This window comes from Erinaceus europaeus, chromosome 1 (genome assembly GCF_950295315.1).
Source record: "Erinaceus europaeus chromosome 1, mEriEur2.1, whole genome shotgun sequence".
Classification (NCBI taxonomy): Eukaryota; Metazoa; Chordata; class Mammalia; order Eulipotyphla; family Erinaceidae; genus Erinaceus; species Erinaceus europaeus.
Window position 1 is genome coordinate 181,506,801 of NC_080162.1, and position 22,627 is coordinate 181,529,427.

The following is a 22,627-nucleotide window of genomic DNA, read 5'->3' on the forward strand; positions in this document are numbered from 1 at the left end:
CAAGCTATCTGAGGTCAAGACATCTGCACTATGATTTGGAAAGTTATTTTTTTCTTCTCTCTCTCTTTAAATTTATTTATCTATTCCCTTTTGTTGCCCTTATTGTTTTATTGTTGTCGTTACTATTGTTGTTTATGGATTGCATTTTTGTTGGATAGGACAGAGAGGAATGGAGAGAGGAGGGGAAGACAGAGAGGGGGAGAAAGATAGACACCTGCAATCCTGCTTCACCACCTGTGAATTGACTCCCCTGCAGGTGGGGATCAGGGGCTCGAACTGGGATCCTTATGTCAGTCCTTGTGCTTTGCACCACCTGCACTTAACCTGCAGTGCTACCACCCAATTACCTTCTCTCTCTTTTAATGAAGGATAAACTCAGAGAGGACTATTTAATGTAAAACAGTACTCAATCACTTTTAAAGCCTTTCAAGTGGAGAGTATTAAATATTGTGACCATTCCTTCATCATGCTTATGCTTACTTAAAATAGCACATCAGTCACTTTAGAAAGTCTCTCACTTAAAATAAATCAAACAAATCTGCTAATAACCAAAGTAGTGTACATGGATTTTTCAAAGTCAGAATATTTACATAATGACAATGTGTTCTGTTTTGTGATAACATTAAATAATGTGGAAAGAGCGCCTAGTACATTTTTTCTTTGAAAATGATAATTACTTAGTGAGATTTAAAAATAAAACCAGAAAAGAAATTGAATGTTTTCTTTTCATATTAATGGTAGACATTGATTATTAAAAAGAGATTGAAAACTGTTTAAGACTAGTTTCTTTGAATGGTTCAGAACCAAAAAAAAAGCATAAGTTTTAATCATTTTTTTCTTTCAGTAATATTCATATATAGTTAATTGTCCAAACTAGGACACTTAAAAAAAGAAAAGAAATGCTATTAATATTTAGCCTTGGACAAAAGGCACTAAGCAGGCTTTCTCAGTACATCATGAATATTATAGTACCCTAGGTAAGAGGACATGAGATGTGAACACCTCACCAATTTCTATCTTTTTAAATTTTTTCCCTTCTCTTCCTGGACAAATGAGGCCAAGTGTGCAAAATAAAGAGTTTATTTTCAGAGTAGCCTTTGGGAGAAAAGAGAGAAACATACATCTAAAACTAGAATAAAAAGGATTGAATTCAAACAATAGTTATTCTAGAGACTTATGTGACAGATACTTCAAGTGCTCTGAAATATAATTCATGCTCTTAAAGGGTTTGTTTTAAAGAAGAAATAATCAGAGTAGTAATATGAACTCTTAACTAATGTGTAGGAATGGAACTCTAACAAAAACACTTAGAGATTTTCATTTCAAAGTTAAATGTGTAAAATCACCTCATTTTGCCATATCTAAAAGGAAGATGTGCTGTTAGAAAAAAAGGACTGAATTATGAAATAGTTGAGATATTTCATTTAAGACCCAATATCTGTTTCTGTCGTATTCATTTTATATATTTAATACAAGCACTCAACCAGATTTGCCGCCACCTGACCCCTTCATTTTATATATTTATACCCAACTTTTCTCAGACCTTTAACCTGAACATATTTTTGAAAAGAAAACCCCTTATCTCCAAACTAGTCTTCACAGGATTGTCAAATTCTCTTAGGCTGTCACCCATAAGTACCTCTGAACTCTGGTTCCATGTGATCTGAATAAAACACACTTAATCTGCACAGATGAGAGGTGGAAAGGAAAGGAGAGGAAAGGTAATCAGTGAGCAATGAACACCACTAAAGCATGACTGGAAAAAAATAAACAACACTGTCATATTCATTAGACCTCTGTTAGAACCAAGTACTGCCTAGTCCACAGAGGTGCCCTGATATAAAGAGAGAACTATGTCTGCATTCCCTGTGTCAGTTCAGTTAGGGGACTCGTTCATGTTTTTATTGTTCATTATTAAGAAAGTCACCAGAAAAACATATTGAGAGTTTTATTTGGGAATAGTTGTTCATCTGCATATATATGGTTGTCATGTGAAAATTCTGCGCCTAAAAGGATCTCACTTATGGTTGACTTAAACTATTTTTCTTTTTTCATTAAAATATTAGAGTAACTGGTCCACATACTATAATAGAATTAGATTTTCTCAAAGAGCAAACAAGTTGTGTTATATCTGGATTTGAAAGGGCCACACCTGAATTCATTTTGAAGAGAAAATATGATTCTCAAGGAGTTTTCACCAATAGGGTAGCAAACAGACTTGATTATTTTTGGTCAGTGACATTTTTTCAGAAAGAGATAGATGATAGATAGATAGATAGATAGACAGACAGACAGACAGACAGACAGACAAACAGACAGACAGACACAGACAGATAGATACAGACAGACAGAAAGACAGGCAACAGCACCAAAATGCCTCACAGTGCCTTAGTATTATTACCTTGCGGTTTACCTCGGACATGAACCTGGGTTACAAGCATGGGAAAACAGCAACTCTCAGTTGAGCTCACTCTCTAGCTTTAACTTTGACCTCATTCTCCAGAGATCTAGAATTCCAGGATGCAACCCTGATAACCAGAGCAGGCCACTACAAGGTCCTCTCTTGATCCAAGGATGACTAAGGTCTCTCAACCCCTCTCATACTTGTTTCAGGAGCTGTGTGAGTCATGCTACTGAGATGCACACAGTATCTCCTCCTCACCTCTCTATGCATTTCCAGTTGGGGCAATATTACTACTAAGGGGAGAAATTTATTTATTGTGCATGTGTATACACATATATAAAAATACATATATTTCAGATATTAAAACAATGTGTATCTCCACCAAACCTCACCCTACCTGACACAACTTTACTAATTAATATTTATTTTCTATATTTGAAGAAATTTGAAGTTTTACTTATTTTCCTGAGGGTTATCATTAATTATAATTTTTTTTAAAAGTTTGAAACTAATTTCCTAGCCAATATCGTGTTTTTCCTTTAAACTAAAGTAAAACCATATTTTGAGGAAGAGAGATAAGTAACAAGAAAAATAGGACAGAATGGGGGAGAATATAAGAAGGTGATAAGGGAGGAATTCTTAGGTAAATAAGTGATAGTTGTAGATAAGTGGACAAACGGAAGAGAATGAAAACTAATAAACAATGCTCCTTCAGTCCCTACGCAACTCTGGACCCTGCCCAACAAGGCTGTTGGTTGGTATTCATTGTATTGGGTCTAGTGAGCAGAACTATCTTTCTACAGATTTCGCTTTTCTTAGCAAATAAGGGCTGTTTGCATTTAGCTTCTTGGTCTGACATGGAGGTTGATCTGTTGATCTCCATTGTCTGGCATAACACTTCTACATATATTCCTAGGTTGAGGCTTGCCCATCAGGGACTCAGAATGTCTACCTGGGTTTACCTGAAGATCCAGTTGACTTCCTTTGTTCTTGTTCTTGCTCAGAAATTCAAACTGAGGGGTCTGGTGGTAGAGCAGCGGGTTAAGCACACGTGGAGCAAAGCACAAGGACTAGACATAAGGATCCTGGTTCGAGCCCCCAGCTCCCCACCTGCAAGGGAGTTGCTTCACAGGTGGTGAAGCAGGTCTGCAGGTGTCTATCTTTCTCTCCCCCTCTCTGTCTACTCCTCCTCTCTCCATTTCTCTCTGTCCTAACAACGACAACATTAATAACATATAAATTCAGGCTGAAGATGCTATGCAATACTTAAGAGTCTAGTTTCTGGTAGATCTCACATAGACTGAGTTACTGCCTGGTGCATGCTTCATCCCAAAGGCTGATAATATAGTTTCCCTTAGTCCCCATTCCTCTTAAATGCTCTCAAACACCTCTTAGATTTAAGTCACCATATGCACTATTTAAAAGGAAATAGCTACTGCAGTTCCTTTGGGAAGAAGCCAAAGAAAGAGAGAAAAATGCTTCTTATTCAGAGGTGGATGAAATGTCTCAGGCTAGAAGAGGGACAGGATCAAGTTTAATTCCAAATTACTGCCCAGGAACCTGGAAGCAAGTTAAGCGTGTCTTCTCCTCTCACACATAACTATGAAAGGCAAACCAGAGCTAGCAATTTCAACACTTGGTAATGTAGAGGTTCACTCCAGATGTTCCTCAGGCTATGTAGCTGGGCCCTGCCTTTATACATAGCCTAAATTATGTCTACATAATTATATATATACATCTATATGTATATATATAATCACCAAGATACACTAACAAGTCCATCATACACTTGTGTTGCATTTCTATACGATACCACAGAAAACTATGAAACAATAAAATTGTATTAGTGTTGTTAATATTTTGTGAAACGTACCATTCTGTTTCAAGTCATTCTCTGCTGTGTATAAAAAGTTAATTTAATAAATATAGACATTTCAAATAAACCACACTTCAAAAATGTGTTTTGGTATTTTTCTCCACTATTAGTATATTTAAAAGTTTATTTAATAGAAGTGGCACCAAGGAGCATATTATACATAAGCCAAATTATTACTTCAAATCCAAAGGCAAATTATGAGAGATCAGTGGACTTGGAATATCTGTATATATCATAGTATATGACAGTAGCATAGGCTAAACAATTATTACTTAATTGATTATTGAACATTTACTCCATGTTGGTGAGGAGATATTTTAAAGCTTTTGTGTTTCTCTTATGCTATGGATTTGAAAAGTAATTCTCATTTTTATATTGTGCTGTGCAAAATATTCTAAATTATAAAAGACAAGAAAAGCAAAAAGAAAAATATCTTCAAGGATACAAATCCCTATTTAACTAATAAAAAATCACTTAAAATTTGCAGAGAAAATACTTTTATATGTCTACATTAATGTGTGTATTACACAGAAAACATCATATGCACAACTGAATCACCGCACTGACTGAACAATAATTGAAAAGGTAATACAAACAGACATTCTTCTCTAAAATACCTCAATTCCCACACAAGTTAGAAAAAACTTACAAGTACCATGTAGTCTACACAAGAACTTCATAGCATAAGTAGGCACTGATAGATCCATACAAGAAATAGTGATGGCGACAGTGTCATCTTAGCACAGCATTGACAAAACGAACTGCTCTTACAGTGCAAAAGTACAATTCACACATGCCTCGTATTATCACTCCCTTCACCAAACATAATTTCAGAAAAATAACAAATTACATGTCACAATAAGGTAGAGGCTTATAGAAAACACCATGGCAGAGCTATTTTAAATGGCTCCACAATATTAATAATCAATAATGTTTTCACTAAACTACTACTTATGTAATAAAATAGAAATAATTTCTATAATACTTTTCAATTCAAACAGGAAGGAAAATGTAGGTATGTAAGTACATACAAATCCTTTGTGAAATTCAGTAATGAATTTACTCGTTAGCAAATAGTTGCTTAGTTTGATTACTAATTTGGAAAAAAATTTCCAAAAAAGTAAAATTTTCCAAAACTAATGTCTTGACTTCTGCATATGACTGGGATGTAAACAATTTCCCTACATACAGACACAAATTGACTTCAGTTTAAATAGTATGTCTTATACACATGACAATATGATATGTTGTAACAGCCCATTATCACATCACCTTCTTAGAGATCAAGAGATGGCTGCTTCCACTAGAACGCAGACATTAAATAAACTCCACTGTATGGCAAATATGATTATTTACCCTAATAAAATTAATTAGAATGTTAATCATGTTGTTATGACCATATAATTCACATTGCCCTTTCAAATTTTCTTTGATCTACCTACTTATTTTTATACAGTTGACTAACTTCTTCTGAGACAGTAAACAGAACATTGACTTGCTCCTCTGTGCCCTAAAGATTTGAAAGAGTTGATTTACCACCCCAAAATCCCCTTAAGTCTAGTGTCTAGTACATTCACTTTCAAAATTCATGCCATAAATTTTGTAATAAGTCAAGTATGTAACTAAACACTCAGCACCGGGTAAAGCAATAACCTTTCCAACTGAAAATCACAAGTCATCACATCTATTCCTTCCAGGTAAAACAAAAGTAAACAAATTATTCATTACAATAAAAAAGAAGCCTAGATGATATCTTCCTTCTTATTAAATATTCACTCCCTCATTATGTACAACAAAGATTTTATTTCATTTGATTTAGTTCCATGCCTTGTTTGGAAAGCACATTGCCTTTAAGAAGTCAACAAGACACAAAACTGGATATAAGAAAAACTGCAAGGAACAATTTTAGGGTCATCTGCATTCATCTGGTAATTTAAAGTATTTACATGTTTCAGATTATTATGGAGAACCTTAATTTCCAATTAAAAGGCATGTATAATATATTAATTTAGTCTTTACTTCCTAGGAGAAAAGATTGGAAATATATAAGTAATCAAAAGAATATATATGACAAACTTTTCCCTATTCTATACTACATATTCAGCTCAAATGCACAAAATAGCAATACTACCCTTCTGCAGGAAAGGACTTGTTTGTTAGACCAGAAACTATCAAATAATTAAGAGAAAAACATTGGTGGAACACTTCCACACCTAAACCTCAAGGACATCTTTGATGATACAAACCCAGTTCGCTTTCTACAAGACTCCATTTCTGATGACTCTGAGTCAGCACTTTCTCCTCAACCTCCAAGTCACCAGGAAAACCAAGGCACTATATACTATTTATGAAAAAGTAATGCCATTTTTATGACACGAGACAAGAAGAATAATACTCTTGAACTAAATAAAAGCTTGGGAAATATTTCCACTGCCATTTTTGTGTGTGTGTGTGTGTGGTTAAGTTCTATGCCTAAAACATCTTAATGAAGATAATTGTGCTCTTTCATACCTTTGCAGCTACTGAGGAGTTGGGTTTCTCCAGCAAGTCCCAGAGTTTCTTCCTTTTCTCAGGGCAGCATGTATTATCAAACTCTTCTCCTTCCCGTTCTCGCATAGTCTCTGCCTCTCGCCTCAGTTCTTCATTCATTTGCTCTTTCTTTTGATGATATCTGGCCTGACAGCAAGACTCTAAATAGATCTCATCAATCCCCCAGTAATCAAGCTCCTGACCAAAAGAGAGAGCACACATTTCTTCCATCATGTGGAGTTTCCCTGTCCGATAGAAATTTAATATGGAGGTGAAGGCTCCTGGGTGCCGATCAAAAAAATACTCGTTCTCGTTCAGGTTGTAGTCATCGCACACCTCCAGGAGACTCTCATGCGTGTTGCAGTCTCGGAGCTTCCCCAGGCGCGTCCTGGGCAGCCTATCCAGTGTTCTCCACAGTACTTCGTGGTTGAGGCCCCCTACGTTGATTTTAACTCTGCGTGAGCATGATTTGCTCCTAATAATGTCAACAGGTTCTGGTGGAAGAGAAAGTGTTGACCTTGATGTCTTTCTGTTTAAGCCAGGAGGAAGCTTTTCTGCCATTTTGAGTGGGGCAAAGATGTAGAGTCTGAGTCCTCAAAAGAACAAGCTGTGGGAAGGTCAACTGAAGGGATATCCCTCTGAGGCAGGCATTACTAATGGCACATCTGAAAGAAAAAACACCAACAACCATTTGGTTACTTGCTTTATTCCCTAAAGCACTGTTATAAGATTCCATTAGACCACACTGCCATTCAGTCAGGAGGGACAGTATTAATTTATAAAGACACACACATTTGTTTTTAGAAATAATAAAGAAGGAAATAATAATAATAATACTTAAGAAGCTAAGCCTAAATGAATTTCTGGGATGCTCCTTTATCACCCTCTTTTTTCCCTTTTTCAAATTATTTTAAAAACATTATTATTGGGTAGAGACAGAGAGGAACTGAGAAGGGAGGGGGAGATAAAGAGGGAGAGACACAGACACCTGCACAATGTACTACACAGAAGAAAATGTGTATCCATGTTTTATATACATATAGGTTGATGGCCTCCAATAAGCTGTAAACTGAAATAATCCATGAATTGACTCTTCCTCGATAAGCCACAAAAACCTTAATCAAAATTGACCATATTTCCAACCTACCCAACCAACCAAGTTCCTCTTCTACCTGGTGTTTATGATCTTCCTCACCATTATACTCAGCCCCAAAAGATCTATCCACAACTGCATAATCACCGGTTCTTACCAACTGTACCCTGGAGACTTTGCTTATGCTCTGCACCATTATCCATTTCACATTTCCCTTCAACCATGACGTCAGATCAAATTGTTAGCATCCCTTGCTTAAATTTCTACCACACTTCTGAAAAAATACATATAAAATATATAAATATACATATGTATTTTCAGAGAGAGAACATGAGCCATAATATCATTCTTAACATCTTCAGTACCAAAGATCTGAACCATGCTTGGGACCTAGCAGATATAAGTTCTGTACTTGTACTGAAAACTACTAACTCCCAATAAACTGATGTAAAAATATATTTATTGCATTATAGTCAGCAAGAATATCCCAAACTTGCATGGCTTATAACAGCTTCTTAAACTAAAGTCAGACTTCAGAATTGAATTGATCCACTAAAAACCATTCTCCGTGCAGCTACTAGATGATCTGCAATGATATAAATTTGACCGTACCACACTTTCTACCCTACAAAGTCTCATCATTACCGGCAACATTAAACCCAGTTACCCTACAAAATCTGACCTAGTGCTGTTAATCTCTCCCTCATTACCATATTTCAACAATCTACCTTGTGTTCCAGTTTCTGCATACTAAGTTCTAGAAGAGTTCTCCTTTTGACTAATGTCTGATATTCAAGATTTAGCCTTTAGTGGAATGTATTACTAGATTAAAATGCATCTATGTTTACAGTGTATGTGTGTGTGATGCATGTGTGTATGCACATATCTGTATTGTTTGACTTTACAGCTTTTTTTTCTTTTGTGTACTAACACTTTACAACATCACCATTCAAGTATTCCTTCTTACTGACCTATTATCCTGATCTGTGGTAGCAAGCACTGTCTTCCTTGATCTTTCTCTTGTTTGTGCAGCAATCACAGAACTTGAAGCAATTCGTTCAAAACACTCCTTTTAATGTAAAACACCATGTTTCACAGGCAATAGCTTATACCAAAGGGACAGGCTTTTAGATTTAAGAGGGTCTTATAATTAGAGCTATTTCTGAAATTGTAGATCAATTCCTGTATCCCTCTTGTTTCTCTACTTCTGTTAAATGTATTTCTCCATTCGGGAATCCAAGTATTCCCTCAAATGTAAATAAGACAAATTTTTGAAAACAATGTAGACAGGAAATATAAAAAACTATTTCAAATATTCAAACATACATGAATTGGAAATTTTTCACAGAATATTTGTCAAAGAATTTGAAATGTATATACATATACATGTTGCAGATAACAAAATTATGTTTTACAAAAATAGAGTTAAAATAATTAGGTAGGTAACTTAAATACTCTGTTTCAATTTATTAATCTATAAAATGAGGACAATAGTTTCTATTTCACAGTATTATGATGATTGAACGAGGGAGTTTATGTGAGATGCTCATACATGATGCTATAGCTGAATAAAATAAGATTCACATTCTGTCTATAAGTTTGGTTTCCAAACCTTGAAAGAAAACTAAAATTAAAATCTATAAAGGTGGGGCCAGTGAAATAACATAATGCAAAAGGTTTTCATGCTCTGGAGACCCAGGTTCAATCCCCAGCACTACCATAAGCCAGAACTGAGAAGTGCTCTGGTCTCTATCTCTCTGTCTCTTGTGCCTCTCTTTCTCTCCCTCCCTCCCTCCATCCCTTTCTCCTTTTTTATCTTTATCTAATTAAAATAGAATAAAACCACTTGAAAAGAAAAAAAAACATTTTAAAAGACCTATACTAGGATTTACAAACTGACTGCTAGCATTAAATTTTTACGAATGCATGAGTCTTCTCTTCTCAAGTGGACTATCAACCTATAAAGCCAGGAATTGTGAGCTCCAACTTCTCTCTACTGAGGACTGCCCCTACATGTAATAGGAATATCACAGCATGAATATTTAATACTCATATCCAAATCTTGTATTCAGGTTAAAATACACTCTATGTGCTTAAATAACTGAGCAACAATGTTAGGGTCAGGGAAAACAATTGAAAATATTAAAGATGGGGCAATTCCACTGGTAAATATGAATGTTCTCTATGAAATAACTTGGTTGTAGGTTCAATGACATCTCAGCAATCCATATGGATTAGGTGATCAGTTCATGGCTAATTAATTTTGAATTTGACTATAAATAAACATGAAATGTACTTATTTTTTGGAATATAATTTTACACAAATGTAAAAAATACAATATTTTGATGCAGTTGTAAAGTGAGATAAGAGATTTTCCAGAAAGAGTGACAGCAAATGCCAAACATCTCCTATTTTTTGGTCAAGGGTTTTGATCTTTGTGTGACTTTCTTTTTTAAAAACAATTGTTTTAATTATCTTTATTTATTGTATAGCGACAATCAGAAATATCAAGAGGGTCATAGAGAGGGAGAGAGAGACACCTGCCAGAGAGACACCTGTAATACTGCTTCATCACTCGCACAGCTTTCCCCCTGCAGGTGGAAACCAGGGGCTCAAACCTGGGTCCTTGCGCATTGTAATACGTTTGCTCAACCAGGTGTGGCACCAACCGGCCCCTGACTAACTTTCCTATAAAAGTAATAATTTTAATAATTAAATAAGTAAAATGTTATGCTGTTAGGCCATCATTTGCCTTAAGTAATTTCTCATGTATGATTGTTAGAATTTTTTTTTGGCATGTATGTCTCAAGAGGAGAGGGCTCACAACAACTAAATTTCAAGATAGTCTTTAGTGATCAAGAACTTCCTATTATAACAAATCTAGTACTGACGGAAAATCTTACAATGAAAGACAAATAAATTCAACACCCTTTCTCCAGACAATGGGAAGAAAAACTAAAAATGAGAGAAAGTGGCCTGTTGGTTTGATTTTTCAAGACCTAAATAAGATCCCTCTGATTATTGCTATTGTAGCTAAAATATTTTATTTTTCTCCCTTGGAAGAATATTAGGCTTCTCACTTGTAAAGAGTAGAGACTCAAAGGCATAATTCTTGAGTAGTGTATGAGCTGTGGGTAGGGTTCAGAGCTGATCAACCTTTCTGAGTAGTAGTAAGAAACAATGGTCAAACTAGAATCTCACGTATATATTATACTTGTTTGATGGGTGAGGAAACAAACGTCTGATTTTACCCCCTATTTCACTACCTTCAATCATTTTAAGGCTACCTTTGTTAGAGAAAGTTAGGATTCTGTGACTTTTATTACCTTCCCCTCCAATCACCATTATTACTTTAGATAGAAATAAGCTTTATTTGCTTATAAACATTTCCTCACAGTGAAAATATTTTTTCATGTATCATTTCTTAAGATCTAAAAGATGGTTTCCACATTTTATTTCAAGATCCCTTTAATATTTATCATGACTTGAAATAAGCTACCTTCAAAATAACATAAATTTTTCATTCATCTTATTTAGTATTTAGCTGTATTTCTATAGTTTTTCATATGTAATGTGTTCCTTTCTGTCATATTAATTTTACTTTCAACAATGAATCTGTTGAGTTGCTCTAGGTTAGGTACTGTTCCTTGCCACTTCAGATAGCTTACAAAATTTATGTTTTTAATTCTAGTGATTTAAAGTGTCTATAATTTTATGTTTTCTCACATTCAGTTTTATTAGTGCAATCATAATAATTTTGTCCTATAAGAATTAATCATGTAATTCAAGTCAGTATGTAAGTTTGATATAAAATGCAGTAATGTAATGTTTAAACTGAGTAGATCTTACACAGTATAGTTTATACACATAAGTCATAAATTGAACACACATATTTTATGTCAGGTACAAAAATCTCAGTTAATTATTTTTTTAGCTGTTTGTTGATTTATTTCACCTCATTTGATCAACTGAAAGTCAAGCTTGCAACAATCATTCAACCAGTGCAAATGTACTAAACATCTTTTCATTAGTCTGTTAGAGAAAAAAGCAACTCTTGAAACAATAAACAACAACAAACATTCTCATTTTGCACAGCTGCACTGTGCTTCTCCCAGCAGCGTGGAATTATGTTGCCACCAGTTCAGGGCCAAACCTGACAAAACACAAATGTCTGATCATGGCATCATAATTACAGCTTAAGGCTCCAGGTTTGGGGGTGGGGGTAGGGATTTCTGTTTTGCCCTGTTGTTTTGGAGGATTTTTTTGTTTGTTTGTTTACTGTGGTCCCAATAATGCTTCTATTATGTCATAGACACTTCCGTAGAGTATCAAGGCAGAATAAGGCTTCTGCATCATTCTGTGAAGATGTACAGGAAATCTTTCTAAATATCTAAGTGATGTTTAACATTTTATTTCTGTGTTGGTAGTTACACGCTGAGAAGGCATTTACAAACAAGCAGCTCTGAGACCTTTAAGTCTACAACATTCTATGTATAGCTCTAAAGCAGTTTCTAAAATTTTATGTATTAAATAGTAAATGTATCTCTTTGGTAACTGCTATTTCTGTTCCATAAAAGATTATTTGCAACAAATATCTGAAAAGAAAGGCACCATATCTGTGCACTGAAAATAGAGGGGAAGCCAGGAGGTGGTGGGGGCACTGGGATCCTGGTGCCTATTGATGGAAATGGATCTATGTTGAGCCTCTCGTGAGAGTGTTTTGCAGACACCTATCACAGGAAGGTGAGAAACTGTACCCATACATAAACAACTACACTGTAAACAATTATCCCCTCATAAGATGATTAAAAAATGGTTTTTATAGCATTTTGACACTTGCTGAAATCTGAAAGAATCACCTTAAAATTTACTAATCAAATAAATAAAACTAGAAATTTGGAGATAGTGCACTGGGTGGAACATGCACATTACTATACACAAGGATACAGGTTTGAACCCCTGGTACTTGGATGAGGGAAGCCTTACGACGAGTGGGGCAGTGCCGCAAATGTCTCTCTCTCTCACTCATACCCCTCTCATATCTCTATTTCAGTCTCTATAAGTAAAGGAAAGAAAGGAAGAGAAAAGAGAAAATGGCCACCAGGAGCAGTAGAATTACTGTGCAGACACTGAATTCTAGTGATAGACCTCTGGCAAAAAATAACAATAAATAAGAAAAAAAAGGAACTTAAAAATAATATTATGTGGGAATAAGAAAAATTTTAAAGGTCTTAGAAATTTTCATCCTGAGAAAGTCAACAAAACTGCTCAATTCTGTGAGACTTGGTCAGAATATCAATGAATTATACAGCTTACTTTTAATTTTAAGCTTGGAAATGATGGAAAGATTGTCCTTATGCTCAGAAAGGTGGAAGGTGGCATTTCCTTTCCACAGTTAAAGAGTGCTAATATCAATATGTTCCTTGACTTGAGTACAACTATTTACTCTGTAGGTTAAAAAAAAAAAATCCAGGACTTGTATCCTTGATATAACCCATGCTTTTTATAGACACACTCAAACAAAATCCTAAAAGCTTTGCTTTCCGTGGTCAAAGGAAGCATTGTGTTTCAGTAAGAAAAGGAAAAGGCAATAAGTGACAATGTGTAATATGAGCATCTTTCAATATCACAGATGTCTCTGAATAATCAAATGTATAAATAAACTTATTTAGGTACATACTAAGATTTTATTCATCAGAATGGATATTTAAAGAATTGTATAAAACCATATGTACATATGAATGGCTACATATAAATAAATGTATTAGAGGAAAATGCTAGGTTTGATTTTAGAACAGTGGTCTATTACAAAACATCATTAAAAAAAATCCCTCCCTACTTTGAAAAATATAATATTGGTGTTAAAATGCATCTCTAACATTTTTTAGATTACAAGGTATAGCCATGGCTTGAGATTTTCAGTCTGCTTCAAAACACAAACACATCCGCACACACATAAAAACTTGAACTTCCGTATGAAGCTCATCCATTCACTAAATGAAAGCTTTTCTATTATGACGGTCAAAATGCCCTTTAAAATGGGACCAAAGATGTGTTCTTTTAAATGTCTCAGCAAAAGTTTTTACAAAGTTACAATAAGTAAAGGAAACAATAAAGATGAAAGGAGATAAGAAAATATTTTAAAGAATTCCAGGGAGCCAGGCTGTGGTGCACCAGTTAAGTGCACATCGTATTATGCAAGGACTGGGTTCAAGCCCCCACGCCCCACTTGCAGCCTGGATGTTTGACAAATGATGAAGAGTGTCTGCAGGTGTCTCTCTGTCTCTCTTCATATCTCTCCTCTCAATTTCTCTCTGTCCTACAGAATAAAATGGGGGGTGTCTACGGCTGCCAGGAGTGCTGGATTCATGGTGCCAGCACTGAGCCCCAGTAACTGGAGGCAAAAAAAAAAAAAGAATTACAACAGAGAAACTACTGGAACTACTAAAGTAAGCTGGAATAAAGACTGAGCTTTCTGTTATATCTTAAGTGCAAAAATCACAAACTTCAGTAACTATCTGTTGATATGTATAAATGATACAACCTCTTATTATTAAGATTGATTTAAATTTCAGATACCATCTGGGCATTTGGCAGAAATCAGACTTACTCTCTATGGAACAAATTAACACATACTCTTGATATTTGGATATGATTTGTATAGTTTTTCAAGTTCCCTCCAATAAAACTAGCTTTTAGGTGATAAAATGATTTATCTGGAATGTTCTATAGTAATATTCTTATACAAGGGATGTTTCTCAATTGGGCCATGGTTAGTAGTAAAAATGCATTTTCCAATTACATTATGACTCCTTTTGTCTCCATTATTAAATATATAATATGCAAAGTGGATATTTTATTAAAAGCTTGAATACTGAGTCTGATTTGAGATTAGTTTCTGTAACTTAAGGGTAATACATTTCTTTAAATATGCCAATGTTTGTAAGCTACAAAAAGAGTACTTGTATATTTTCCAGTCCAAATTTATGATTTGAAACTTTGAAAGCTGAGATCTACTAAAGTCATATATCTTGGGTGACCTCTTTTTGATAGTTTCAATGAACATGGAACAGAACTCAGATCTGTAGAGACCTACAGAGGTCTCTTTACATTATACACCACTTCCTTGTTCTGAGGCTTTCACCTTCTAGTTGAAGTTTGACAAAGCTTTTATTTCTTTGTCAAAATATTGATTCAAACTACACTAAATTGAGATCCTCCTACATATTGTTCATTTATTTTAAGAAAGGAGGTGGCTGCATACAGGCAACTTGATTGCGTTCTGAAGAGAAGGGAAGGACGTTTCACAGAGTCACTCTTTCATTACTTTTGCTTCTGGCTTTATAATCACCTAATCCTCTTCCACTCTGGACCTCATCAATCCATTCTAGTCTCTACTTATTTATGTAGTAAAACTGTATACTCTGTTTCCTTGCACTTCCATTCTTGTTTGTTCTTTTATTTATTTTTAGTAGATATATTTTTAATTTTTATTAGTGATTTAATATTGATTTACAAAATTATAAGAGAACAGTGGTATAATTCCATACCTTTCCCGCCACCAGAGTTCTGTGTCCCCATTCCCTCCATTGGAAACTGCAGTAGTTCTCCCTAGATCACAGATATGGTTAACTATTATTTTTATAACTATCTGTCTATATTTTTATATACCTGCCCATTTTTTCTATAGTCCTGCCTCTCTTCCTTTCTAAGTCACACCTGCTATTTCTGAGTGTCCTTTATTTTGTTCCCCTCTTCTCTCTCCCTGGGTCCTGGACTTCAAAGCCTTCTAGTCATCGTCTCCTAACATTCACCCCTCTGAGAGTATGAACCAAAATTATTTTATTTATTTTACTTATTTATTTCAGATAATTACTTTTATTTGTGATTTAATAATGATTAACAAGATTATAAATTAATAGGGGTACAATTCCACATAGTTCCCCACCATCAGAGTTTCATGTCCCATCCACTCCATTGGAAGCTTTCCTATTCTTTAGCCCTCTCTGGGAGTATGAACCAAAATTCTTTATGAGGTGCAGAAAGTGGAAGGTCTGGCTTCTGTAATTGCTTCTCTGCTAGACATGCATTTGGCAGGTTGATCCATACACCCTGCCTGTTTCTGTCTTTCCTTAGTACTTTCTTCCATTTCTTTTTTAGGTATCACTCCTCCCATCACAGAAGATTTTCATATCTCCTTTTCTCTCCTCCATTTCCAATTATCAGCCTTTGCTATCTAATCCTCTTGCCTCTTGAGCAATACAATAATCCTATTTTAGGAACTCAGAACCAAGTGCTATTTAACACTAGTCATAACAGTAATTTTACACATACTGGGATGAACATTTTGATTATTAAATTAATATCCACCCTCTCCACTAGTCTTTAAGTTCTTTAAGGGCTGGGGTAATATTTGATCTGATTCATCACTGTATCCTAAGTGCCTGGCATAAAATAACATATAAAAAGCATTAGTTGAATAAAAAAAGGAGATGATGAATGTAAGCTTTTTAACATGAAGACCCCAAATCTGCTATACTCATACCTTTAAGTTTCTGATTATTAAACAATTTGTTCTCCTTTATATTTTAATGCTTTTCAGCCAACAAGTTGCAGATGCTATCATGACTTCCCTGGGCAGATGACGTCACCAATGTGTCCTGGAACATCATCTCCCCAGAGCCCTGCCCCACTAGGAAAAGATAGAAACATAATGGGGTTATGAATCCACCTTCCAATACCCATGACCACTGGAGAAGCAATTATAGAAGCCAGGCCTTCTACCTTCTGCACCCCATAATGATTCTGGGTCTATGATCCCAAAGAGATTAAGAATAGGAAAACATCCTGTGGAGGGGATGGGATGTGCAATTCTGGTGGCGGGAATTATGGAATTGTACCCCTCTAATCCTACAATCTTGTTAATAGTTATTAAATCACTAATAAAGCAAAAAGAAATCTCCTCTCCAATTATCTCATATTACCTGACATGTCCTAAATTCAACAACTCCTGTGTATGAAATTCTCTTTTATACAATCTCTACTGATCAACTCTTAGTACTTATTCAAAGTGAAGAACAAATATCTTGTCTATAAGGAATATTTTCTAACACAATGGATTAAATTTTTGTTTTACATTAATGCTTTTCTCATTACATCATAATTTTTCATATATTATTCTTTCTTATTCAAATAGAAACATTTATACATTATAAATTTATACATTACATTTATAACCCCTTACACCTTGCAGCTTACATTCTGGTAGTGGATGTCATTCAACAATAGACATAAAGTAATTAACTATAATAAAAAAAATAGCTAAAACAGAGATGGTATATTGTGAAGCTTAACTGAAAATGTCTTTCTTGACTCTTGGTACTCCTCTCTTTCATTTTTATCAGATAGGACAGAGAAATTAACAGGGGAGGGAGAGAAAGAGTGATACCTGCATCCTTGCAATAGCACTCATGTATCCTCCCCCTGCAGGTGGGGAGCAGGGGCTTAAACTTTTGTCCTTGCACATGAAAAAGTGTATACTGAACCCAGTGCACCACCACCTGCCCCTCTTGGCTACTAGTTTTTAAAAGACTCAAACATATTCATATGTGTTCCTTTGGCACACAAGTGCTTAGCAAATGTTTCTGAACTACCTGACAGATCAAAGTAATGAGTTGAGTAAATTATGAATTTTAAAGCCCTATAGTCATGAAAACACAAGTAGAGCAATATTTGGGTTGGGAAAATAACTAAGATGAAAGACAGAAATCTTTCCCAATGTGTTAAGATCATAGTAGAACACATTTGGCCACATCTTCATACTCAGTGAAGACTACTGCCAAATTCACCTTAGGATAATCTACAGTGATACCCATAGGTATCTTTCTGTCCCTTCTTGACTGCGAATATTCAAAACAATATATTCTAGATTCTAGTTTGAATGAATTCATTTCTAATAAATCAATGGTGTCCTTATCATTAATAGACCTAATTTTTAAATTCACAGTGCCATATTTTTTTTCTTCTCTGCATTAGTAGATAGAAAAGGGAAGAGATTTGCTGAACTATAGATATCCAACTTTATATCGCTTAAGAATAATGTTTTTCACCCATCCTTATTATCAGTAAGATTCATTAAATAGAATCTATTAAGCATCCATCTGTGTGTGGCACTTTGTAAATATTCCTCCCCTCACCCCTGCCCCTTTTTTTCAATCTACCATGTGTCTCTGTTGTGTAAAATGCAAGAGAGCTTCAGTAATAATAAATAATTAATGGTAAGAATGTAAGGCAGATGGTCTAGATGACCTACTAACCTCTATGCTTCCTTAGGATATTAAAATTACCACTACTAATGTAAGTTAGTACAATTTGATAAGAAAAAAATATCAAAGCATTTGATGAGGAAAATGAGCTCATCATATTCCATCAACATTTTCTAAAATAAAAATGTGAAAATTAGGGACCACAGATGGGATGACTGAAGCCCTGAGTTCATGTGACTTGTACCAGATGATACAGTCTTGAAATAAATAATTTGAAAAACAGTGATGGGAAAAAATATGGTTGCAATAGTCTAACAAAAAAATGTTACTTTGGATGAGTAGAGAAATTTGGAGATAAAAGACAGTTATTGTTTTCATTGAAATGAGCAGCATGAACAGGGCTAGTTAAATTAATGGATTTTGCCTGAAATTATGGATTTTGACTTTAAAAAAAATAAAAATGTCCTTATTATCTTTATTTACTTACTGGATAGAGACAGCCAGAAGTCAAGAGGGAAGGGGATAGTAGAAAGGGAGAGAGACAGAGAGACACCTGCAACACTGCTTCACCACTCACAGAGCATTCCCACTGCAGGTGGGGACCAAGGGCTTGAACCTGGGTCCTTATGCATTATAACATGTGCACTGAACTAGGTGCGCCACTAACTGGCCTCTTGATTTTTTGTTGCAGTTCTCCTCTAATGTCATATTTTATTTGGGTTCTTTAAGAAAAATAACAAATTATATTGGATTTAGAGATGATGATATAAAAAGCACTCTGTTTTCACCTTTATAAACCTCACATAGTCAGGGTTATAATAGAAGAGCACACTAGTATGAAATAAGATCTGTCGATGCCCATGTTCAGCGGGGAAGTAATTACAGAAGCCAGACCTCCCACCTTCTGCATCCCACAATGACCTTGGGTCCATACTCCCAGAGGGTTAAAGACTAGGAGAGCTATCAGGGGAGGGGATGGGGTACAGAGTTCTGGTGATGGCAGTTGTGTGGAGTTGTACCCATCTTATCCTATGGTTTCCTTTTTATAAATAAATAAATACTGAATAAAGTATCGCTACAGGACTCAGATATGCAATTGGAATTTATTTCAGTTTAAGATCAAAATGTCAATAAGTACAAAATGTATATACTAGAAATTAAGGATATTCTTGGAAGTATATTTGAAGGAAAACCAAAGTTACAATCTCATTTGCTTTGTGAATGTTATTCATAGTTACCATTTTCAACCTTTACCACATAATGATTATTTTATGCATTCACTATGCTTATGCCATTTAATTTTCATGGGAATTCTTATTAGTTCTCAACATACCTTGGGGTAGGTGTTATTAATTTATATTTACATTAAAGGAAACTGAGGGTCAGGAAAGTAAGTTTCAGCATCAAGAAGATATAATAGTAATGTTGTCCCCAAAGTTTCAATCCAGAATTATGTTAATCCAAAGTCCATGTTCTTTTTTTTTAAATTTTTTGTTAGTGATTTAATAATGATTAACAAAATTGTAAGATAACAGGGGTCTAATTCCACAAAGTTCCCACCACTCGATTTCCATATCCCATCCCCTCCATTGGAAGCTTCCCTACTTTTTATCCCTCTCTGGGAGTATAGACCAAATTCTTTATGAGGCACAGAAGGTGGAGGGTCTGGTTTCTATAATTGCTTCTCTGCTGGACATGGATGTTGGCAGGTAGATCCATACCAAAGCCTGTCTCTATCTTCCCCTAGTGCAGTACAAAGCCCATGTACTTAATTTCAGAAGACACAGGGGAGTTTCCTTAAATAGCTGAAAATATGGAACAATACGCAGCAATCATTTTAGCAAGATACAAGAGAAAAGAATAAGCCTCAAGTAATCCCTGTGATATTTTGTCTATTCCTTGGGTTAAGTGACATGCACATAACATATAAAATGTTATAATTTTCTGATGACTAGTAAAAGTAGAGTTGACAAATATTTGCAGACATAATTTTTTAACTAATCATCAAACTTAGTGTGCAGTTTTCAAAAGAATACTGCTAGGTGTACTATTTGTAATTTATGGGAAAGATAGATGATAACATTTGCTTTTTGTTTTTATATTTTTTTAATTTCTTAATTTTATTTATTTTTATGGAGACAGAGAGAAATTGACAGGGAAGTGGGTTAAGTGAGTTAGAAAGAGAGGCAACGGCCAAATAATTTGGTTATAGCAATGACTATCTATTACCTTCTTAAACATTAAGACAGCAGGAAACTTCCCCTTTCTCTATAAAGCCCATACATCTCCCAGTCCTGGAACCTCCGGGTGGGGCTCACTTTCCTGTATGCTTCTCTCAAGTTATACCAACTGATATTGCATCTACGAATCCCAACTTAGTCAATGCAACCAGTACCACCTCAGCATGCTTCACTTCAGACTGTGTCCAGAGGTGTCAGGAATAGAATGTCAGCTCTTCAGCTTCATTACTGTGGTGAGACCTTTCCTAGCTCATAGGATTCCTTAACTCCATTTCCAGTGGTGCACTTCTTAACAAAACCTCAAAACCTACCTATAGACCAGGGCCCATGAGATAGGGAATATATACATGTATCCATAAGTTAGGGGAAATATATATATATATACCTTAAAGCAAAAGTGGTATAGATCTAGATTTAGATCTAGATAGCCTCCTCACTTACTTCCTATTACACTTCCCTCAGTCACTCCAAAGCTAACCTTATCAAAGTAAGGACTACAAAAGCTGAATAAGGGCAACAGACTGGCATGCTTTAATGATGACTCTTTAGTCAATATTAGGCCACCCCATCACATGGGGCCCTAGTCAGGGAGTCCTGAGGTTCCCACACAGACATGATGGGCCTAGACCTCTAACAGATCCCTTTTGCCACTCTCACTGGTCATCTCCATCAGGAACAACACAATGAACCTCTCTGTAGTTTCCCATAGGACCTTACCCTCAGTGTGGATCAATAATGGTAGGGAATGTTCCATTCTCCAAAGGGAGGTTGGACAACATACTCTACCTACTACCTAGAGAAGATGGGTTCTGAAATTAGTGCAGCCTGGAATGCTCCTAGCCGTGGCCACAGAATGTGAGCTCAGACCTACAGGGATGCAGAGGTTACATAGGCTCCTATGCTGAATATGGATCCCAGATCAAACTGGTGGGGTTTACAGTTAACAATATTTATATACTTTCCCCATATTTGGGAGCTACTCTCTCCCCTGATCCAGCTTTCTAGACCTTTTTCCAACTATGACACCATATACACACACAATAACCTGGGCCCACCTACATATTTGATGTCAAGCTCAGGCAAAAATTAGTAAAGTCATGGGACCTCTGTAATATACCTAAAACAGACCTACTAGTTTTTTCTAAAATGGAGACCTCAAATCTTCATCTTCAATATTCTTATCTTTAGGTTCATGATTAATCAACAATTTGTTCTGCTTTATTTCTTAAATCTTTTTCAGCCACAAGGTTCCAGATGCTATCATGATGCCAACCTGAGTTCCTTGGGCAAAGGACCCCACCAGTGTCTCTTAGAAACCACCTCCCCAGATCCCTGCCCCACTAGGGAAAGAGAGGGACAGTCTTGGAGTATGGATCGACCAGTCAACACCCATGTTCAGCAGGGAAGCAATTACAGAAGCCAGAGTTTCCACCTTCTGCACCCTATAATGACCCTGGGTCCATACTCCCAGAGGGATAAAGAATAGGAAAGCTATCAGAAGAGGGGATTGGATATGGAACTCTGGGGGTGGGCATTTTGTTGAAATGTACTCCTCTTATCCTTAGTCTTGTCACTATTTCCATTTTATAAATAAATTAATTGAGAGGCAACTAGAGCACTGCTTCACCACTCATGAAACCTCACCCATGAAGTTGGAGATGGGAGGCTGTTATCTAGGTTCTTGAACATGGTAATGTGCACACTCTACCAGATTAACCACTACCTGGCCCCTAAAAATTGTTTTTTACTATTAAAAATACAAAATTCAGGGTCCGGAGGTGACTCAGTGAGTAAAAAGCACTGTATTTCCCTCTGTGAGTCCCTAGATTTGATCATTGTTACCCACACAAGCACAAAGAAGACTCCCTGGATGGCAGAAGGGTGCTGTTACATTTTTCCTTCTCTATTTTACTGAATAAGCAGAGAATAAATACTAGGCTGGGATACAACAAATGACATCCAAGGCTTCAACAACTGGGAGAAAACAGAAGCTTGTCAGACGAAGAAGGGACTACAGAAACTGGTAAGAAGAGACTGGCTCGCTTAATGGTGGCCATTTTGGCCAATACCAGACCACCTCAGCACCTGGAGTCCTAATCAGGGAATCCTGGATTCCCCCATAGATAGCATGGACCTAGACTTCTAATAGATCCCTCTCTTTACCATCTCTAATCAGTTCCTTCAGGAATGTTCTCATTAATCCTTTTGAAGGCCTCTTC

At 35.7% G+C, this 22,627-nt stretch overlaps 1 protein-coding gene across 2 annotated transcripts in view; it reads right to left on the reverse strand.

Annotated features, from left to right (window-relative positions):
* Window positions 1–22,627, reverse strand: part of KCNB2 (potassium voltage-gated channel subfamily B member 2) — a 515,333-nt gene that overhangs the window by 470,758 nt on the left and 21,948 nt on the right. Inside the window, exons 1-2 of one of the 2 annotated variants that reach the window (XM_060200272.1) lie at window positions 16,449–16,568; window positions 6,792–7,474 (exon numbers count right to left, since the gene is read on the reverse strand). In XM_060200272.1, the coding sequence (XP_060056255.1) occupies window positions 6,792–7,370 (579 nt within the window). In that variant the 5' untranslated portion in view covers window positions 7,371–7,474; window positions 16,449–16,568. Of the gene's footprint in view, window positions 1–6,791; window positions 7,475–16,448; window positions 16,569–22,627 lie in introns of those variants that run through there. The other variant, XM_007527275.3, reaches the window with a different exon arrangement.